Below are 21,385 nucleotides of genomic sequence, written 5' to 3' on the forward strand. Positions count from 1 at the left end.
TGGTAGCTGCGGGAGCCCACGGAGTGTGACCCGCGCCCGCGCGCAGCGGCTGTGAACACCCGGACCGGAAATGCCTCCGGCCCCGCTCGGCCGAGCTTCCGCCCCAGGGGCGACCTCCCGCTACGTCACGGGCCCCACGACCCCTAGCGGCGCGGCGGCGCGAGGCTCGGGCGGGACTTCCGGGCAGCAGGACTTCCGGCCGCTGACTGACGGGCGCAGCCTCGCCGGCGGCGGCAGCAGCTGCAGCAGCATCAGCAGGAGCAGCAGCAGCAGCGGCGGCGGCGGCGCCTGAGCCCTGAGGCGACAGCGGCAGCGGCGGCGGAGGCGACGGGCCGCGGCCTGAGGACTACGGGCGGCCGGGGCGGGCGGGCGCGCCGGCGGACAGCGGGCCGCGCTGGCGGCGGCGGTGGCCGCGATGATGGAGATCCAGATGGACGAGGGCGGCGGCGTGGTGGTGTACCAGGACGACTACTGCTCCGGCTCGGTGATGTCCGAGCGGGTGTCGGGACTGGCGGGCTCCATCTACCGCGAGTTCGAGCGCCTCATCCACTGCTACGACGAGGAGGTGGTCAAGGAGCTCATGCCGCTCGTGGTCAACGTGCTGGAGAACCTGGACTCGGTGCTCAGCGAGAACCAGGAGCACGAGGTAGAGCTGGAGCTGCTGCGCGAGGACAACGAGCAGCTGCTCACCCAGTACGAGCGGGAGAAGGCGCTGCGCAAGCAGGCCGAGGAGGTGCGTGGGCCGGGCCGGTCGCCCGGAGACCCTCCCCGCCCCGCCCCGCCCCGGCGGCCGCGCCCGGGGGCCGGGAGCTCCCCACCGTGCTAGGGCCCCGGAGCCCCCGGCCGGCCTCACCCCCCGACCCACCGTGCTCCGGCCCCGGGGCCCCCGGCCGACTTCACCACCCCACCACCGCTCGGGCCCCGGAACCCCCGGCCAGCCTCACCGCCCCCCTCCCCCACCGTGCTCCGGTCCCGGAGCCCCCGGCCGGCGCCTTCCCTGCTCCGCCCCGGAATCTCCTGCCGCCACCCCCCTCCCCGCTCCGCCCTTGAGCCCCCGGCCGCCGGCCCCCCCCATCCCCGCTCCACCCCGGAGCCCCTGGCGGCACAGGAGCCTGCAGCCTCAGCGGCCCCGAACCTCAGACCAGGCCTCGCTTCCTCCCCCATACCCACCTCTCATTCCAGACGTCCGTTCTTGTCGTGTGTGTGTGTGTTTCGCAAACCAGCTTCTTAAATAGACCCCCATTACTGTGTTTGGCTGCTGCAATTCTAAATCCAGCTAGAAAAGGGATATCTGATCTTAGGGTTCTGCGTCTGGAAGTGGTCTGTTGTCACAAGATCTTTCCCTTGTCCCTGGCCCAGTGTTTCCAAACGAGGTCTGTGACATGGATGAGTTTGGTGATTGATGTAAACACCTAAGGGAAGAGGCACGGTTGGGTTGCTGCCCTGGCACCAGGAGAAAGACTCCAGGTTTCTGGAGGTGATGTCTTTGCCCTGTCCTCCCCTCAGTTGGGAAGGTTGTTAGCTTACCTGGGAAAAGCTGAGAAATTCCACTCTGGCTTCTGAGAAATTACAAATGGAATTTTGAATTATTTGATGGCGTTCTAGGATATCTCCATAACCTGGAAATCACTTCTTCATGAACCAGTTTGGAGAACTGTGCATTGTAGGAAACACCGCTTGCCTTTATTCATTCACCATCAAACATTTAGCTCCCAGTATGCCAGACCCAAGGATGCAGCGGATTTGGGCTCCCATCCCTGCTTTGCTCTTCTGACCTTGTCCGCATCGCCTGCCCAGTCTGGATTTTGATTTTCCATCAAATGAATCAATTGCCTTAGGTGATCTCTAAGCTTCTCGGATGTTCTGTTATTCTAGGCATTAGGTGATATTCTCTGCTTTATGAATACAGAGTTTCTTATTAAATGAGCCACTTTTTTTTTTTTTCAATTAATTCGGCTTAACACGTTTTTTACTTTAGTATTGAAATAGAAGATTGTTTCAGTATTTGGGCTTTTTCTTAAATCAGAGTGGTTTATGTCCTAGTTTGGTTTAAAGCATGTTTATAAAAACTTAAAGTGCTTTATATCATTCCTACTTCTGGTAGTTATTTTGCTTTTGGATTTCATACGTTTGTCAAGAGGCTGTTGTTTATTGATTGGGGTGTCAAGCTGTGAACCGGTTTAAAGCTCCCAACTTAAGGGTATGCAAGAGCTCATAGGATTTTAGGGTTGAGAGTGGCCCTAGGTGTTTCCTGGGGAAAGAAGTAGACCCGAGAAGGGGGGGTGCTGGACGAAGATCACATGCCCTAGAAGAGCCACAGTGAACCCAGTCTACCCTGACTCCTGGCCTGGGCTCTTCTTTTCTATATCATGCTGTTGTGGGAGGTCAGAGAGCTGCATCTCCAGAATACTGGAGTTCTGGGGTTCCCTCGCCCAGCCATGGGGCTGGGGCTGCCTCCCTAATGCTGAGCAGTGTCCTTCACTTCTCTGACCCCTCTGTGCACGAATGTAAGGTCTAGCTGATGATGTTTTGAGTAAGTTTGTTTTCTTTCTTCTCGTACCTCTGTGGTCAGCATTGTGGTTGAGAAGACACTGAAGGGGGAAAATCAAGATGGACAAACTTAAGGCTATGAATCATAACCATCTAGCTTAAAAATTAGCTCAGTGTTCATGAGGCCTCTGCTCTGCTCTGTACAGCTCAAGTTCAGCCATGAGTGACTGCTTCTGGCCTCCCGCTCGGACTCCCCCAGACTAAGAGCCAGAGGGTGTACGTGTGGTTTGCAGGACACTGTCTTTGAGGCCGAGACCCAGCATTGCCCGGCTGTGAAGAGAAGCGGCACAGAGCTTCCTGAGCAGAGGGCCACGAAGCAAACAAATGCTTGGCTAGCCAATACAAAGCTGTGGTTAGATGCTAACAGGACGCCCTTGCAAAGACCTCAGGTGATGTTACAGCTAAAGAAAAGGGCCAAATAGTGTAACCATTTTGGTATTGTATCGTGTTCATTAAATCCAGCAGACAGTCATTTCCAGTTTTGTGGAAAAGACCACTAATTTTTCTAGGCAGGGAATTGAGATCACAGATGTGTGTCTGATAGTACAGAAGCTGGAACATCACAGGCTGAGACACGCTCATGTTGCCCAGTAGCTGCTGCGTCTCTGGCCACTCTGCGCAAGAAGGCTTAGTCAGAGCTGGGTAACCCGAGCCGCCTGCAGCCTTCCAAGCAGGCGGAACCTGCAGGTTTTGTTTAAAAATCCTTGAGCAGAGCAAATATCCCTGTCCCTCACCTACTGCCCATGATAACAGCAACAGGAGATGGCGAGTATGTTCTAGGTCTGGCTAGAGATAGTGGGCTCCAAGGAGTGGGGCCGAGGCCCAGAGTCCACAGACGCAGGCTTGAGTGCCAGCCCTGCCCTTGGGAGCTGCACTTCCATCGACCAGTCTGCCCCTTCTGGCAGTGAGGGAGTTGCCAGCCCCGAAGCTCCTTTCATATCAAGTGCCAAGTCCCGTTGTTGGCTGTTATTTTCCTGAAGAACTGCGGAGAGGCAAGTTTAGTTGAGTCGGGGGAGAGAGCACCTTGATGGATTGATTTGCAGATGGCAAGCGCGGGCATCTTGGTCTCTGGTTGTGTGGGCTTTGTACTTATAACTGAGTCCTGCTCAAGCTTGCAGAGCTGGCTTCTAAAATTTCTATGTAGACCTTAAAAACGCTGAATCTTTAATTTCCTACCATTAGGAAAGGCTGGAAGTGGGCAGTTGAGTGGGAGGACTGGAGCACGAGGAGATGCCCACCTGGTGTGACCCTGCAGGAGGAACAGGTGGAGGGCTCCGCAGATAGCAAAGAGCCCTCTTCCCTGCAGAGGTCAGGCATGTAGCGCATAGGACGAAAAATCAGTAGCCATTGTTGCATCAAACTCATCTCAGCCCTAAAGAAACTACTAGTAATACCCCGAACTCCTACAAGACCGTCCAGTGTATGTGGGTATTTGCTGAGGCCCCAGCATCTGCAGCTTTGTAAGAAAGGCGTCCAACGGGAGGAAAGTTTTACCCCAAACTGTTTGTTTCTGGTTACATAAAAGTAATTCAGTTTGCGGGAGAACATTTGGATAGGATTAAGCTGGAGGGAGGAAAAGCCCTAATACACCTCTGTAGATCTGCCTTTTCTCACGGTGAATTGATGCACTGAAGCAGAGGTTTTCTTCTGCTTTCCCACATTAGAAACAGCAAATTCACCACCACTTGGACAAGACATGGGATTTCTTTTCTTGCCATGTTATAATATTAAAAGCAGTTTTTAAAAATTATTTTTTTGGGGGCGCCTCGGTGGTTCAGTTGGTTAAGCGGCTGCCTTCGGCTCAGGTCATGATCCCAGGGTTCTGGGATCAAGCCCCTCATCGGGCTCCCTGCTCCGCGGGAAGCCTGCTTCTCCTTCTCCCACTCCCCCTGCTTGTGTTCCCTCTCTCGCTATCTCTCTCTGTCAAATAAATAAATAAAATCTTTAAAATAAATAAATAAATAAAGGTCGACCCCAAGATAGTTTTACCGAGTCTGCAGGAGAACAACCAGATCTCTCTTAAAAATGGAGACAGAGGTGCTTCCCAGCCCGAGTGGACATGTCGGGGAGGGCCCACAGCCCCGGCCCCTCCCTGTCCTCCCGGCCCCTGCCTGTCCTCCCGGGGTACTGCTATAGTTACTTCTTCCCAAACGAGGGCTTCTAAATTAAAGTTAATACCTGGGTTTTGTGGGTTATTTTATTTTATTATTATTTCTTTTTAAGATTTTATTTATTTATTTATTTGACAGAGCACTAGAGAAAGAGAGGGCAGGGGCAGGAGCAGAGGGAGAAGCAGACTCCCCGCCAAGCAGGGAGCCCGATGCAGGACTGAATCCCAGGACCCTGAGATCATGACCTGAGCCGAAGGCAGACGCTTAACCAACAGCCATCTGGGTGCCCTATTTTATTTTTTTTTTTAAAGATTTTATTTATTTATTTATTTATTTATTATTTTTTTTTATTTATTTGACAGAGAAAGAGCACAAGCAAGGAGAGCGGCAGGCAGAGGGAGAGGGAGAAGCAGGCCTCCCGCGGAGCAGGGAGCCCGATGCGGGACTCGATCCCAGGACTCCGGGATCATAACCTGAGCCGAAGGCAGTCGCTTAACCAACTGAGCCACCCAGGCGTCCCTTTAAAGATTTTATTTATTTATATTTGAGAGAGAGAAGGAGTAGAGGGAGAGAGAGAATTCAAGCAGACTCTGTGCTGAGTGCAGAGCTCAACTCAGAGCTCCACCCCAGGACCCTGAGATCATGACCTGAGCTGAAACCAAGAGTCGGATGCCTAACCAACTGCATCACACAGGTGCCCCTGTGGGTCTTTTTATTAAAAAAAATTTTTTTTAGGGCACCTGGGTGGCTCAGTTGTTAAGCGTCTGCCTTTGGCTCAGGTCATGATCCCAGGGTCCTGGGATAGAGCCCCACATCAGGCTCCCTGCTCAGTGGGAAGCCTGCTTCTCCCTCTCCCACTCCCCTGGCTTGTGTTCCCTCTCTCACTGTGTCTCTCTGTCAAATAAATAAAATCTTAAAAACAAAACAAAAAAATTTTTTTAATAGTCTACCCACAGTGTGGGGCTCAAACTCACGACCCTGAGATCAAGAGTTGCACTTCTCCTACTGAGCCAGCCAGGTGCCCCACTGGTTTTTTTATTTTAAAGTTTTCTAAAACCTCCTGTATTAGAATCATTTCTAGAAGTTGCAGAAATAACATCCTGCACCCAGATTCCCAAATGGGAACATTTTTCTACCTTGCTCTTCCTTCTGTCTCTCCACCCCTCCCTCTCGCTCTGCATGACCTCCAGGGTCCTGCTTGTCCCGTAGCCTCCTCTCTTCTGGATCGGGTCCTCTCTTTCTGCTTTTTGCAACTGTGACGATTGTGACATCACAGGACCCCTGTTTTGCAGGATGCCCCCCAGTTCGGCAGGAAGCCCCCGGAGGCGATGTCGTGCGCTTCCCTGAGTGTCTGAAACCCTTGCTTGCTGTGTGCAGGATGGGTGTCGGGGAATAAGGCCCACAAGCGCGGGACAGGGTCCCTCTCAGGCCCCATTCGTCAGGAGGGTTGCAGGACGGCCCGTTACTATAGCAGACAACCAGGGGCGCCGCCAGCAGCTGGGCCAATGTGCCTTTTCAGGCATGTGATTCCTGTGCTCTGGGAAATGTCCGGGTGTTAGCTCCCCTGTCCCACTGCTCACCGAGTCCTGGCCATTCTTTTGGCCCGACTTTTGACTTTTGGTTTTAGGCGCCTTTCTCGTCTCCTTTGCCACGGTCCTGGTCCCAGTCGGCGCCTCCCACTGGCCTCCCAGCCTCACTCCCTGTCCCAGCCCTTCCTCAGCCAGAGGGAACTTTTGCAAAGGCGCTTCCCATCTCCCCTCCCCCATGTCCTCATCTGCCAGGGCAGTCCAGATGCCAGGCTCGGCTGCAGGCTTTGTGGATTGGATCTGGGGGCAGGCACCCGGTGGGGAGGTACTGGGGGAGACACTACTGGACACCACGTGCTGATGAGGTGGGGGCGTGGGATGCACAGTGACAGGTGGGGGTGGGACTACTCTGGGTAGAGAGAGAGAGGATCCCCTCCTGCTTGAACCCTGCCAGGCCTGGCGTCATTCTGGTGCGGTCGCCAGGCCCACCTCCCTCAGGGTCCTGCTCCCTGCACCGCCCCCCTGCATGCGGTTCCAGTTCCTGGGCACCCCTGCCTCCCTGGCGTCTGGTGCGAGGGCTGCGCGGGGTGCATCCAGATGCTGAATGCTTAGATGAATGAGGGCCTGGCTAGAGAGATAGGTCCCTGTGCCTCACACCCCAGCACCCTACGGCTGCCTCCTGACTGATCAAGGGGGCAGTGCCCTTCTAGCTCTTTCCGCCCCAAGGCTGGTTCTTTTCCCGCTGACAGCACACCTCAAGGAGATGCTAGCCACCTGTGCGTGAGCAGATGAGGAGAGAGGAGGCTTTCCTCTGCCTCTGTGCACACCACACCAAACTGTGTCTGATCCCCGAAGGGCAAGGGCTCTACGGTTGAGTCGGTAGAGCAGTGGTCTGTTCAACACAACCTTCTGTGAGGATGGAAAGTTCTCGTTCGTGCTGTCTGCTTCAGTAACTGATGACCACACTGACACTTCACCTATGGCTCACGCAACAGAGGACGCAAGTTCTCATTTTACACCATTTTAATGCGTTTAAACAGCCACACATCACTAGGGCCCCCAGCACAGGCAGCCCCGCCCCAGACCGCAGAGCACGGGAGCCTTCAGCTCTCCGGGGAGGGCGGGCACGCGACAGAGGGAAATGCTGTTCAGTGAGCATGTTCCAGAAAGAGGAGAGCTCACGAAGCAGTAGGTTTGGATACAGGAGACCAGACAGAAGAAAACAGTGTGAGATAAACAGCAACAAAACAGGAGTACCAGCTGTGTAGGATAGAACGGGGAGGTGAGGAAATTATCAAAAGGCTGTGAAGAATTTGGCAAGAAGTCCCCAGCGCCTAGAAACGCTGGTGTCACGGTCCACGGTGAGATCTTTGACCCTGGGATACATCTTCGTTTCTGTGTTTTTTTCTAACAACTTTATTGAGGTGAATGCACTGAACTGTACGTATTTGTGCAGTTTGGTGAGTCTCGACATGTGTACACCCACAAACCTGCCAGAGTGGCCACCATCCCTGAAGTCTCTTTCTGCCCCTTGGTGACCTCTCCCTGCTTCCCCACCCCCACTGGTCTGCTCTCCATCACTGTAGAGTCCTGCGCGTTCTCCAGAACTTCATATAAATAGAATTGTGCTGGTGTTTTGTCTTTTTCTGTCTGGCTTCTTTCAGTCAGCATAATGATGTTGAGATTCTTCCGGGTGGTTGTGAGTGTCGTCCTTATCCCTTCCTGTAGCGCCGAGCCCTGTGCTCGTGTGGCCGTCTGTCCCTCCCCTGTGGGTGGAGCAGGAGGTGGCTTCTCCGAACCCGGCTCGGATGCAGCTGCGTGTGGGGGTTCCCAGGGAGAGAAAGCCCAGGAGAGGTCCGGAGCAGTGGGTGGCCGGGCCAGCCATAGGACCAGCCAGTCCCAAGAAAGCACCTGAGTCACCAGGGTGGGAAAGTCTCACCCCCAGGGAAGTGAGCTATCAGCCTGCATACTCATCACCTCTCATGCGCAGGAGATTTGGGGAATGCCAGGTTAAGCGGGGGACAGGTCCTTGTCCTGGAGAACTACACCTCACCCAGTGGGGTTTGGGCAGCAAAAGTTGGCACGTTTAGATTCTGACTGTCCGCAGCGACAGATTCAAAGTGACACCTCTCATGAGAGTCTCCGTACACCCCTCCCCAGAAACTTCATGCACTCTCTGGGTGCCGGACCCCTTCATGGGCTCTTCTCCCAGCTGTGGAAGCCCGTGGGTGCTTGCTCACGCGTGTGGCCCAGGGCCCGTGTCGTGTCTGCAGTGTTCATTTCTGGACAGCAAGACCCTGTGTCCACAAAGCCAGCACCCTGGGCCCGTGTGCTGTTAAACCCAGCAGCAGCCAGGCAGAAGCTGAGCGGATGAGCAAGTTAAAGAAGCCAGGGTACATTGCTGAGAATGCTCCAGAGAACACGGGGTCCTGGAGGTTCACTTCTCCCGGGGTGGGACATCAGGCTTTTAGTTTTATCCTCCTTTTCCTTCTGTCTCACATTACCAACCACATCATGTATTTTATGTGGCCTACGTGTATATATATATATATATATATTTTAAAGATTTTATTTATTTGCGAGAGAGAGAATGAGAGACAGAGAGCATGAGAGGGAGGAGGGTCAGAGGGAGAAGCAGATTCCCTGCCGAGCAGGGAGCCCGATGCAGGACTCGATCCCGGGACTCCAGGATCATGACCTGAGCCGAAGGCAGTCGCTTAACCAACTGAGCCACCCAGGCGCCCCCTACGTGTATATTTTATATAGCCTGTATCTTAACATATAAAATGTTTATTAATATTTAATACGTAAACATAACCATAACATTCTTTTGGGCACACACAGAGATTTTTTGTGTCTGCCTTGCCAACCTTTGGAAATCAGTGTGAATTAAACCAGTGCCGTTCATTGGGATTCCATTCAGGCGGATGCTGAACCAGCGGTCCCTTTAACACGAACATGAGGAAACTTTGCTTTTTTTTATGAATCCAGCCCGATTCTTGGATTCCTGCACGGGGGTGGCATGATCTCTCAGACACGTGTGTCATGCTAGAATACAGACGTGCGCTTCCGTACCTCCCCCAGTGTGCCCCCCCAGCAAGCCATCTCGCTCCATCCTGCTCTACTCCCCTGCCTACCCTGCATTTCACGTCTATGTGCTGACCCCATTGTGGAAAATGGAAAGAAAGCTGTAAAGAACATCTGTGGTTTGAGGTCTCAGGTTCACTGCCCCCCCCACCGGGAGCGCCCGGTAAATATTTGATCACTATCAACACTGTACAAGGGAGCCAGTCCCCACGCATGGAAGCCTGCGCCCCACAGCCTGAGTGTTTACCGGTCGCCTGTCTAAAATAAAAGTCGAAAAAAGAGCACTTTTCTTTTGGAAATCCACTCTGTCCCCTCACTGCCCACAGAAGGAAATGATGGAAGAAAATGAGATCTCTGATTCCCGTTGGGTCCATTTCCGACAAACCAGCCAGAACTGAATTATTTCCTATGTATGGCCCTGACCTAAAGGACACAGACAAGGGGAGAGTTAGATTCAATATGCTAATTTACTTTGCCATTAAAATAACCCTGGATTATGAAAGTTGTCAGAACGGATGATTACATTATAAAAGAGTGTTTACCTGATAATCTCTCTTGCGTTCTGGGAATCGGGGATCCTGACGTCTGCTGTGGTTTTAATTTTATATTTGACATGAAAAGTCAGTTTACTTCTTACCTGTGCTTTTATGTACACGTCAGGAGGAATGACCTCTTTCCCTGGAACACTGAGAAAGGCCTCCTCTGGCTCCTAGTTTGGAAGAGCCCGCACTCAGTTTGTTTCAGTATGTATCTTGAGATTCACCTGAAAGCAAATTCTGAAAACCAAAGCTGAGTTTCATTTTAAAACCCAGCACTTTGTTAGTGGGAGGGAGGGGGTAGTATACTTAAAAACAAATCTAAAAAGGGAATCATGTGGTATATTGGTATTTAGACGTGAGAATTAGCTGTTTCGTATCTAGATGGTAAGACAACGGGTCCCTTCGTCATAGGATGGCTAGTCATTGCTCTTCAGGCTGCTCAGAAGATTGGTCCTATGAGTGAGCGTAAACATCCGTGGGTTATCATGTGCTTCATGACATTTTGATTAGATTTGGTTGGACAGATGATAATTTCAAATTCAAACCCGTAGTACAAACAGCGTATGTACGAAGTTTTTGCTTGGCTGTAGTCGCGCCTTCTGGAGATTTCTGGAATTGAGATACTGCTGTGTGCAGAGGGGATTTCAGATAGAGGAGATTTGTATTTTTGTGTAATCCAGTACCACGTAGACCCACTTGACCCGAATGCTCATAGTCCAATTTTTATTCTTAGTTCCAGTCCTATTTTGTTACAGTCAGATTCTCCTTTAGAAATTTTTAGAAGACTTTCTTTATAGACTTGACTTAGCACCCTTCCCTGTCCCCCACCACTGAAAAGTCTTGATTCTTTAAATCCAAAGTAAATGATGTGGAAATAAAAATATTCTGTCTTTTTGAACCCCTCTATTGGATTTTTGTGACTCTCGCTAACCCAGGTAGGACAGTGCCCTGCTCCCTCATGGCCGTCCCCTGTGCCACCTGCTCTCTTCACTCCTGAGCTAACCGCCAGCTGGGGTGCCCCTGCTGTCCCTCTCACTTGCTGAGATGACATCTTCCCCAGTCCAGCCCTGAGCACTCCCTCCTAAGAAACAAAGATTCCGTATTTGTTTAGTCTTGGCCAGACACTGTTCTTTCACATTATTTATTCCCTATAGTATTTGATGATTTCCTTGCATATCCCATTTTGGTTAAATGGCTGGCTTGTGTTTTTTGTTAACCGAAATTACTTGAATGACATTGAAATAATTTCTCCAAGAGGGGAAGAAAAAGGAGGATTTCTTGGAAGGTGTAGAATGCCACATTGTGTTTGTAATGTTTTCACAGACTCAGAGGCCTTGAGGGGCCCCCCGATCACTTCTGTCCAGTAGGATGCCCACGTCTGGGGGACCAGGGACAGAGGCTCCAGGCCGCACTCACTGTGGTGCAGAAGCAGTGGCCTCACCTTGCTCAGGCGCCTCTGGGAGCCGCGCAGGGAGGGCGAGGGTCTGAAGCCGGGGTCCTCGAGTCTGCTCATGGTCACTTGTGTGTTTCTTGGGGCTCTCTGTTCACCTGGGGAGCAGCTCCCATGGGAGCACCCACGCTCCTTTGCGCAGGGGTGCCGAGAGGATGGAAGGGCACCAGTTATGAAGTACTGAGCGTCCCCGCCCAGTGGGGCCATCCCTTTGGCACCCTCTTTCCATGTGGCCTGAGAACCACAGACGTCCTGTTGACCGCTGTGGGATCTGTCTCCCTGCCACCTGCCAGCTTCACTTAGCTGCTTTCTCTCTTGGTTAATGTCTCCGTATTTCCTGATGCTGAAAGCCTTGAAATATCAAGGTCAGAGGATTTCTGCCTGTGACTTGGTTTGTGGCTAGCTTCATCAGGAATCTGTAGGCATGGTTTTAGGGCATGACAAAGCGTTTCAGCACTGTCACTCAGGATGGATTCTAATGATCACCTATCAAGATAGATTTAAGAAAGTCTCTCTTGACCTTCATAAGAATCTGGAAGCGGGCTTTCTGACAACGTCCTTAGTTTGTAAATCTCTCAGCTGACTTCCACCTCTCAAGTGCAGGTGATGCGTGAGGAAACATAGAGGGGACATGTCCCTGAAATGACTCCTTTTCTTTGTGTGACGCCACAGGGGTGCAGCCCGCAGGTCAGGACCCCATCCCGAGGCCCAGAGAGCCGGTGCTTTTGGACAGGCAAACTGCTTATGCAAAAAGAAACATATCGAGTGACTCCGGATGGTTCTCAAGTTAATCTAGAAGGATAAGCAAGTGGGAATAACCAAGAAAATGTTGAAAAGGGGACTTGAAAGGATGATTACGTGTCCGATATTAAGGGATAATGGAGCAGTCCACATTCAGAGAAAGCTCTGACCTGGCTCACAAATAAACTGAAATCTGTATTAGGATTGAGCACGTGAGAAAGGTGGCTTCAGAGCGACGAGGGAAGGAGAAATGATGAAGTACGCTTGTGTAGTGCACACACACCCGCGTCCTGGGGAAGCACCTGCCACGTGGAAGACAGGGTCCTCACAGATCACGAGGAGCAGCAGGTACACGGCAGGCAGGGCGTCAGACAAGGACGTAGTGAGCTGTTTGGGACCGATACGTATCGTGGTCACCAGGGGACTGACAACTCAGGACGGTTACGGCGGGCCGAGTCCCACCCGTCAGGCTGGCAGCCCCGCTGTCCAGCTCTGGTCCCTAGGCGTCCGGGCCCTGGGAGAGGCTCCTGCCCCAGCCTGCGTGGAGTGAGCTGGGCGGCCCCTCTGAGGGGTCGTAGCCGCTCGCGGGCCCAGGACCATGGTCCCCCGTCGCAGGAAGCCATTGGGCATTTCCACAGGCCAAGACCCCAGTGATGTTTTAGAGCAGCTTGGAAGCCCAACAGCAGGTAATTGATGGAGTAAACTCTGCTCTGCACACACATGCCTACCGACACTGGAAGTGGGAGAGTATGTCTCTTGATGTAGGAAGATGCTCCAGGTTACGCGGCTGAAGATAGCGGTTCCCAGAGTTCTCTGTACAAGAGATAGCGCTTCGGCCCTGTAAGCTCGCATGCACACGTGCACACACACACGTGTGCGCACACACGTGTGCACACCGCATGCACATCTGGAAGGACATCGCCTCATGTTAACCGACTCTGGGTGGTACAATTACGGTTTTTTAAAAATATTCTTCTCGTAATACTCCCGCCTGATGTTCCCACAGAAGCACAATGTTGCACGTCCTCTGGTTAGTTTTTTTAAGTAACAGGAACTAACATTACCCAAATGAAAACATACCCGTATCAGCCAGTTAATAACCTTTGTTTCTTCTTCAGACGCTGCTTGTGTCCAGGTGAGTCAAACTGTGTGCTGGCGGTTTGTGCACAGCTGAGCCGCCCGTGTGCGCTTTCCTGGCCGCGGGGCGGTGGTGCTTTACTTGGCTGGAGCTGTGAGGCTGCCAGGCTGGCTCCCCATGCGCCCTTCCCGGCCCCTGCCCGCCCCGCCCTCTCCAGCTCCGCACACCACAAAACTGAGGTGTCAACAGCTCCCCCGCAGAGCTGTTGTAGGAACTACAGCTGGTGGCATTGGCGCGGGGACCCCACCCCACCCCCCCACCGCGACCCTGGGGTGGCCGCAGGTGCCCATTCCTCCCCTCTCCCAGAGGCCTGCATCCATACCTGGCTTTCAGTGTGGAGTCAGGAGCCCTCCCAAGATCTTTCAAGAGTTGTCTTTTTTTGTTTTTATTTATTGGCAAAGTGCTTTCTTTTCGCTTGGTTTGATGATAGTTTTGCTCAGACACTTTCCGTGTTGTAAGGGAAAGATTCCAAAGACCAAGCCCCGTTGGTTATTCCAGTAGCGATAGCTTCCTGAACCGAGCATAACTGAACACAGATTAGGAGCAAAGTAGACTTGACCTGATGTAGGTGTTTAGTGTGGGGAAGAGTCATGTTACTCTGCTGGAAAAGGACCAGCGGCATGATTTGTGGGACCTGCTGTGGAAATGGAAATTCGGGGTCCCTTGTTCCAGAATTATTAAGACTTTCAAGATGGTGACAGATCATTAAAGGAAGCATGAGTGTTTCTACATCGGGGCCCTGTGAGACTCTCTGGAGAGCTAACTAGAAGGTTCTAGAGGTATTAACTCCCGGGAAACTCGTCTGGCCCCGCTCCTGGACGGTGCGTGTCAGGGTTTGCCCACAGAGGGTGGCAGGCGGTGTGATGCCAGGAGCCCATGACTCTCAGTCCTGGAAGCCCGTGACCCTTCTGTGAGCCCTGCTGTCACCTGGCATCCCACATTCACCACGCCTGCCCTTTTCTCCTCCCATGCACAGAAATTCATCGAATTTGAAGATGCCTTGGAACAAGAGAAGAAAGAGCTACAAATCCAGGTGGAACACTATGAGTTTCAGACTCGCCAGCTGGAATTAAAGGCCAAAAACTATGCAGATCAGAGTAAGTAGCTAGGGGGTGGGAGGGTGGGGTGGGAATCGCGTTTGAATGTGTGTGTTGTTGTAAGACTGGGCCCAGCTGGGAAGGATGTGGAGAGCCTTTGATAGAGAAAAGCCAGCGGCTGCTTTCTTTCGCTGTGATTCCCTCGACCACTTGTTTATGCTTTCACACTGCTCTGTGTCTCCATAATCAGCCTCAAATCCTGTGCGGAAATCGATAAATAAATAAGGCCCCTTTGATGACAAAGCATTTTTGCTGAATATGCAGCCTGGGCCGGACCTCGCCAGCCCTTTCGATGAAAGCTCCCCATTGCGGTGCCGGCTCCTGTCTGTCCACCACCGAGGAGACGCTGCTCTTGGGTGGTCAGAGAGCTTGCTGGGGGAGCCCGCTGTGGTGGCCAGCAGGGAGGCCAAAAGGGGTCCTCTCCAGGGCCTTCCGCATACACGGGCAGCCCCTCCCAAGGCTGGAGCAGAGCCTGGGGGGTCAGACTCTCCATCCCTGGGGTAGGGCAGCCAGCTACACGAGCCTCATGAGCCTCTGACCCCCAGTTCCTGCAGATGCCCTTGCTGCTCCTCACAGTGTGGTCCCCAGAGAGCTGCGTAGAGATGCCTACTCTGAGGCCCCTGCTGTGGGGTGGGGGACGTGGCCTCTACAGACACTGCGGAACGGGAGAACCTGTGGTGGTGGAGATGTGGACTGGTGTCGCCTGTTAGATCTGTTTAAAACCACCCCCGGGAAGCAGGGAAGGTGGGAGGCGGGGGAGCAGAGCGGCTCACACATGGAAGGACTACACCGGTGGGTGCCAGGCCCGTGACGGTCATGTGCCTCGCCTCACTCTGTGTGTCAGCTTCTCCACTTGCTGGGGCCACAGGGACACAGTTGAAGTTTGAGCAAAGGGCCACAGATGCTCGCCCTGGTGGCGGGACGCAGGGGGCAGGATGCCCAGCAGGCCTATTGATGAGTCAGGTGGCTCACCTGCATGTGGCAGGCGGAGCACATGCAGGGCCAGAGGGGCCCTCCTGGGCATTAGCCCTGCCAGCCCGGAGGTGCCATGGCCGCAGCTTGGTCTTTCCAGCCCTTGGTGTGCGTCAGGGATACTTGCTGGTTCAGTCCCCACGGCAGGTATTCTTGAGCTCTCTTCTATGTCATAGAGGTTACTCACGTAGGAACTCTGCCCCTTTCTACGAGCCCCTTGCTCGCATCTTGTCTCTGACCGCCACGAGCTCCCTGCGTCTCAGGCTGCCCAGGCACAGATAGCAACCCTGGGTGGGTTGCAGTTATCCTGGCTATCTTAGTGGTGGAGCTGAACACCCTCCAGGCACGCAGCACACACACCACATGCCACCCAGACTGGCCAGGATCTGCCTTCTTGTGCCCCTGGGGTCTCTGTGGGCCAAACCTGTCCGGTCTGCACCACGCATCAGTTTGTCCTGGAACCTTCTGCCCACACGCACGAGGGCAAGCAAGGAGGCGTGGAGAGGCAGGCCGTGTTGCTGACAGGCCGTGGCTGTGTCTTCCAGTTTCCCGGTTGGAGGAACGAGAGTCAGAGATGAAGAAGGAGTACAACGCTCTGCACCAGCGACACACAGAGGTAGGTGCCTGGCCATGACCCACACACAGGAACGTGGCCGCAGCCTGGCAGCTGCGCATGCCTGCTGGCCTTGGCTGGCCTTTCTGGCCTTTTCTTTCTGGTTTCTACTGCCCCAGCCAGAAAGCTGTCGGCTGTGCGCTGGTCAGACTCCACTCCACGAACATGGCTTCATTGCTGGCAGAGCACTGCCGGCCTGGACAGCACCACGGGCTGGAGGGAGAGACGCCTGGGTCAGCACGGATGACTCACACAGCAGTTTTGTCCTTTGCAGATGATCCAGACCTATGTGGAGCATATCGAGAGGTCCAAGATGCAGCAAGTCGGGGGAAACAGCCAAACCGAGGGCAGCCTGCCGGGGAGGAGGTGAGGTGGGAAGCTGGAGGCCGTGGCCTCTAGTGGCCCCTCATCCCCAGGGTGCTCCGGGGCTCCGGGGCAGAGGGCAGCCTTTGGAGAGCTGCGTCCACCTGTGACTCAGGGAGGGGTCTGGTCAGAGCGTATGGCTGGGGCAGGAGTGTGCACATGGGCTGGGCACCAGAGTGGGGCCGCGGGACGTGGGCCTCCTGCTGGCCGTGTGCAGTCACAAAGGCCCAGGAAATGGGGCGGCCAGTCCTGTTCACTCAGATCCTGTGTTTGTGGATTCACCTACTCACTAAAGTTTGTGGCCTTGACATCAACCCTCGTGGGGCTTCCGCGGTCGTGTGCAGATGGCACAGTGTGTGCAGGATGCGGGCACTCTGGGGCCGTTTGGTGAGGTTGGAAGCCCAGCTCTGGCCCCTATCTGTGGAGCAGCCTCGGGCAGCTCACCAAACACTTGCACACCTCGCTTTCTCCTTTGCAAAACGAAGCAGGTATCCCCCCCGGAGGATTCGGGAATCAAGGTTCAGATTTCTGTGAGACATGGATCTGTGTGTGGGGGCGGCGGCTCCACATCCATTGATCCAGGGCTGTTGGTGACTGTGGGCCTTGACCACCTGGAGTCACAAGAGCTGACCGCGTTGGGCGGGGGGCGGGGAGGCCAGGCAGCCGGCGACCCCCACGGGGAGCACATTCTCATTGTGGCAGGGCGGCACCAGCAGACTCTGGGGCCCTCGCTTGTCTGAGCCCAGGAGCTCCGCTGCTTTTATCTGCGGGGAGGGGGGCTAACCTGCACCTTTGGTCAGGATAAGACTGGACCATGGTCTCCAAGGGCACAAACTGTCAGCAAGCCTCCCCAGGGTGTTGCCAGCTTACGGGAGTTGGCCTGTGGGAGACCGAGGTCGTTGACCTGGTCCTGGGGTTGGGGGGAAGGGTACCGACATCCCGAGTTTCTAGTAGGTGGGAAGAGGGGCCGGAGGTTGGGATCCCAGGTCCCACAGACGGAGCTCAGCTCTTGGTCCCTTTCCAGCCATGGCCCCTCGTTCCTGCAGGCTGATGCCTGAAGCCCTGGTCACACCCCACCACCCGCAGAAGCTTTCTCTGGCCTGCTTCTTCGGCGGGTACGCTACGAACAGGTGGGCTCAGGCCTCTCCACTGTGCGTGTCGCTGTCTGGGCCCAGTGGGCAAAGCCGTTGTACCCCGGTGCTCAAGGCGTCAACTTGAAAACAGAAACACGGAACACATGTGTGAAGGCCAGGTGGCACCTGGGAAGGGTGGTGGGGACGGCCACACGTTTCTAGACGGTCCCAGGCTTTTAGCGGACGCATCCCTGCTGTGCGCTCAGGCCCTAGAGAAAGGACCACAGGCTGCTGGTAGCAACCCCGCACCAGGTGGGGAGTACGGACCAAACATCTTAAAGGACAGAACTCTGCAGGTGTCAATCCTGAGTTATGACTGTCTGAGGGGGGAAGTAACAGCCTCCCAGCTCCCGGCTCCCAGCTCCTGGCTCGGGAGAGTTTCCCTTGAGTGCACCGCCACGTCCTCACCCCCAGCACATAGAAGCTACCAGGAGGATTTCTGAGTAACTGTACTTGAATGCTGACCAGGGCAGGCAGGGACTCCGTGTTGTTTTCTGTGGAGGGTTAGGCAGGGCCCTCTGAGCGGGGGCTGCAGCGGCTGGGCAGCTTGGGCATCCCTGATGAGTGCTGGGCTTGTGGCCAGTTCCTGAGGGCTGCAGCATTCTGGAATCTTCAAGCTGGTTCCCTGCCAGTTGCTTTTAAGGCCAGGAGCACCTCGAAGGTCACAAAGGAGAGAGTCCAGCGAGAAGGGCCCAGTTTTCCCAGAAGCCAGGGGAGGTGGGCTCTCTGAACTCGGGACTTGGAGGCCCCGAGTGTTCAGGGTCCTAAGTCAGCGTGGCTAGCGCCCCGGGCTCCGGGGATGCCACAGAAACAGGTGTCCCCAGAACCTCAGGATGACGTGGGCTCAGCCCAAAACACAGGTTGCCCAGGCGCCAAAGCCAGGCCCTGAGCATCCCAGGCATTATTAGGGGCTGTCACCGGGGGCCAGGTCAGGCCTTGGTTTCTTCCTGGACGTGGAAGAGGCCTGTGACTGCAGGCTGGGGTTGCTTTCCGTGGATGCTTCCTCGGGTGCCGGAGGCAGGACCTGGTCTGGGAGCCTCCTGTCACCATGGGTCTTGTAGCTCCGTGGCCCTGAGCCAGTCTGGACCAAGCCTGGCACCAGGCCCTGCAGTGCTCCCTGTGCTCAGAGTTGGGTTCCGGCCCATTGTGGCCATCACCCTTCTGATGTCGGGACTCATAATTGAGAGGGGCTGGCTCACAGGGTCCCGTCTGGGTCCCCTCTGAGGCTGCACGGCAGCTCTTGGAGGCCATGTGGGTTCTCCTCCTCCTTCAGGGAACAGGTCTGTTCTGCCTGCCGCCTGGCTGTGCCTATTTGTCACTCCTGGGTGTTTCAGGGCCTTCAGTACCTCCGGGGGTGGCTGTCCTGGTGGGGGCTTTCTCCACACCCAGCCGAGCCCACAGGAGCCCCTTCATTTGCAAAATGGATCCAACGGCTGCCCAGGAGAGGGAGGGGCTCTGGGCCAGATTTCTGCGGAGAGCACGCCAAGGTTGGGGTGCGTAAGATCAGCATGGTGTCCAGGCCTTTGGCACTCTGTGACGAGACCTTCCTGAGCCAGAGTACCACTGTGTGCGAGAGATTCCTGACTGCAGGAAGAAAGCACCTGTTCTGTCAGCTGAGACCCTCCGTGGACATGGCCCACCTCCGCCATGTCCCCTTGGCCACGAGGAGGAGAGTGGTCCTGTGGGGGTGACGGCCGGGGCAGTACTTGTTTGGGAGGCAGAGGAGTGGTGCGGTGGGTCTGGGCTGCCCCATCGCCCTGCCAGCCCACCCTCCATGTTTACCTTGCTCACCGGCCCGTGGAACCAGCCGCTGTCTGGGACTTAGGCTCGTGCCTCCCCTGCAGCCGCTTCCCTGTGGCCCAGACGTTCTGAGGGCGCTCTGTGCATATCTGGCTGCCCCAGGACCTGTTTCTGGGTGAGCAGACAGCAGCCTCCACCCAACATTTCCAGGGAACGTTGGCCTTTGTCACCAGCGCTGCTATGTCTGTGGCCCCGCCATCCTGGCCTGCTTCTGTGGGCTGTCCCCTCTCCCGCCACAGCTCTTTGGGGAGAAATAAGTATGTCCGCCCAGCTTCCTAGTTCAGTCTCCATGGCTCCTGCTGACAGGGCTTCATCCTCAGCACTGGGAGCTGCTGATCACCGCCAAATCCAGACAGGCGTTTCCCTTCACTCCTGGCCTGGTTTTCTCAATGTGTGTGTCTTTAGAAACTGGTTAGTGTGTGTGGGCCCACAAACGTGAGCGTGTGTGTGCCTGGCTGCGCACGTGTGCTGGGGTTCTGGGAGAGGACCGTTGCCCCGTACTGAGTGTGCATGCAAAGCCACGGGCCGGCTGCTCAGCGCAGAGCTCTTGTGTCTAAGTGCCCTCTGTCTGTCGCATGCACATGTCTGCATATCTCCACGTGTGTTTGTCTGCGTGGCGCAGAGCCCACCGCCACGCACACTTGCCCTCCACGTGAGCGCATGTGACCTGTGCCCTCTAATGCTGTCTTCTCGTCTTGCCCCCTGTGCTGTTGCCACTATGTGCTGTCCCCGTGTCTGTCACTGCCCCGCAGCCCTCGCCAGTCGTGGAGGAAAAGGTAAAGTCTAGGCCAGCATTCATGCTGCTGTGCAGGGGCGCTCGGGATGCTCTGGGGTTCGGGAGAGTTGGTCCTGCTGGTAGTCTTTAATTATAGGCCCAGGGCTCATCCTCGACCCGCTCGACAGATTTCTCTGCAGTGATATTACGGATCACAGACTCTGGGTGTGGCGCTTAGAGGCCAGGCAGCAGACGCAGAGGGCTGGACTCAAGTCCCCAAGACAGCCTCAGAATAGGTAGCGCGGCACAGGGGCCCCCGCCCGGCAAACATCCATGGTTGCAGATGGGCCCTTGGGCCTGAAGCCTTGGGTTGGCGCTGCAGGGAGGCGGTGAGCACGGGTGGAGACCCCGCACTCTGACATCAGACGGACCTGGGCTCACAGTCGGCTCAGTCACTCCGAGTACTGGCCCGGAACCGGCGTGTGCCTGTGACCCTTGCAGGCAGCCTGACCTCTGCAGGCGGCGTGACTCCCTCGGGCTGTAGCTTCTGGACGAGCATGGCATCTCCCAAAGGAGCAGCGGGATGTGACAAGGGGACACTGTGGCCAAGCTCTGGATGGGCAGTGCCCCACATGTGCCCCCAGGGCTTATGGATCAGGCCACGCATGGCTCTGTGAGGAGCAGAGAGAGAAGATGAGGCTTGATTCCTGGGGATGATGCCCATTGCAGGAGAGCAACCTGGCTGTCTCTGGACGCAGTGTGTGTCCATGCACACAGCTCTGGAAGCGGGTGACAGGCACGCGTCCCCGCCACTGTCCTTTGAGGCAGGACGCTCACACTCTGCCCCTTGCCTGGGGCCAAGGGCCCCGCTGTGCATTTCTTCCGCAGTGGAGCTGGGCCCCAGGAGAGGGGTTCCCGCACCGGCACTGGGAGCCCAACAAGGAAGAGTGAGCGAAGGACGTGCCCGGGAGCCTCGGGGGAGCAGATGCTGTGGCTCTGGAGGCCAGCCCCTCCTCCAGGATGTGCTAACCACGTGGCCACTGGTGCCTTCCCAGACACCCGGGACCAGGCAGGCTGCGGCGGAGGGCAGTCTGCGGGGGCAGAGCCTCGGGGCCTGCTGAGGTTTTGATGCACCTGCAGACGCAGAGCTCCCTAACTTGGTGCCTTTCTTAGGGTCTGAGCGTCTTTAACGGTCAGGTGACCAGCTGAGATGTGCCTGAGAACGCATCCTCTGTCGGGGACAAGGGCTGAGTGAGGCGCCTGCGATTGTCCACAGGAAACTAGCTTCCTGGGTGGCCTAGGCCCTGACGTGCAGAGGTGCCGGCGGCTCCAGCCCCTCGAGAGCACAGTGCTCTTCTGGTGCTGTCCCTGGTGCTGTCCCTGCCACAGACCAGCTCCCGGGACAGCACAGCCCGGTCCCAGCTCTGTGGGAGGCAGCATCTTGCTGAACAGGACGCACCAGCCAGCCTCGGACCAGACAAAGCAGGACTCTGGCTCAGCCTCTGTGTTCTCCTCCTGCTTCATCCCAGCCCTGGCCAGCCCCCAGAACC

General features: G+C 55.5%; 1 protein-coding gene across 10 annotated transcripts in view; it reads left to right on the forward strand.

Annotated features, from left to right (window-relative positions):
* The first annotated feature begins 339 nt into the window (after positions 1-339).
* The window catches only part of MAPK8IP3 (mitogen-activated protein kinase 8 interacting protein 3), a 47,213-nt gene continuing 26,167 nt past the window's right edge, over positions 340-21,385 (forward strand). For all 10 annotated transcript variants that reach the window (XM_035021911.1, XM_035021917.1, XM_035021915.1 and 7 more), the window contains exons 1-4: positions 340-733; positions 14,119-14,239; positions 15,757-15,827; positions 16,099-16,190. In XM_035021911.1, the coding sequence (XP_034877802.1) occupies positions 416-733; positions 14,119-14,239; positions 15,757-15,827; positions 16,099-16,190 (602 nt within the window). In that variant the 5' untranslated portion in view covers positions 340-415. The remainder of the gene's footprint in view (positions 734-14,118; positions 14,240-15,756; positions 15,828-16,098; positions 16,191-21,385) is intronic.

The sequence above is a fragment of the Mirounga leonina genome, unplaced genomic scaffold, assembly GCF_011800145.1.
Source record: "Mirounga leonina isolate KUSES-001 unplaced genomic scaffold, KU_Mleo_1.0 Mir_175, whole genome shotgun sequence".
Lineage (NCBI taxonomy): Eukaryota > Metazoa > Chordata > Mammalia > Carnivora > Phocidae > Mirounga > Mirounga leonina.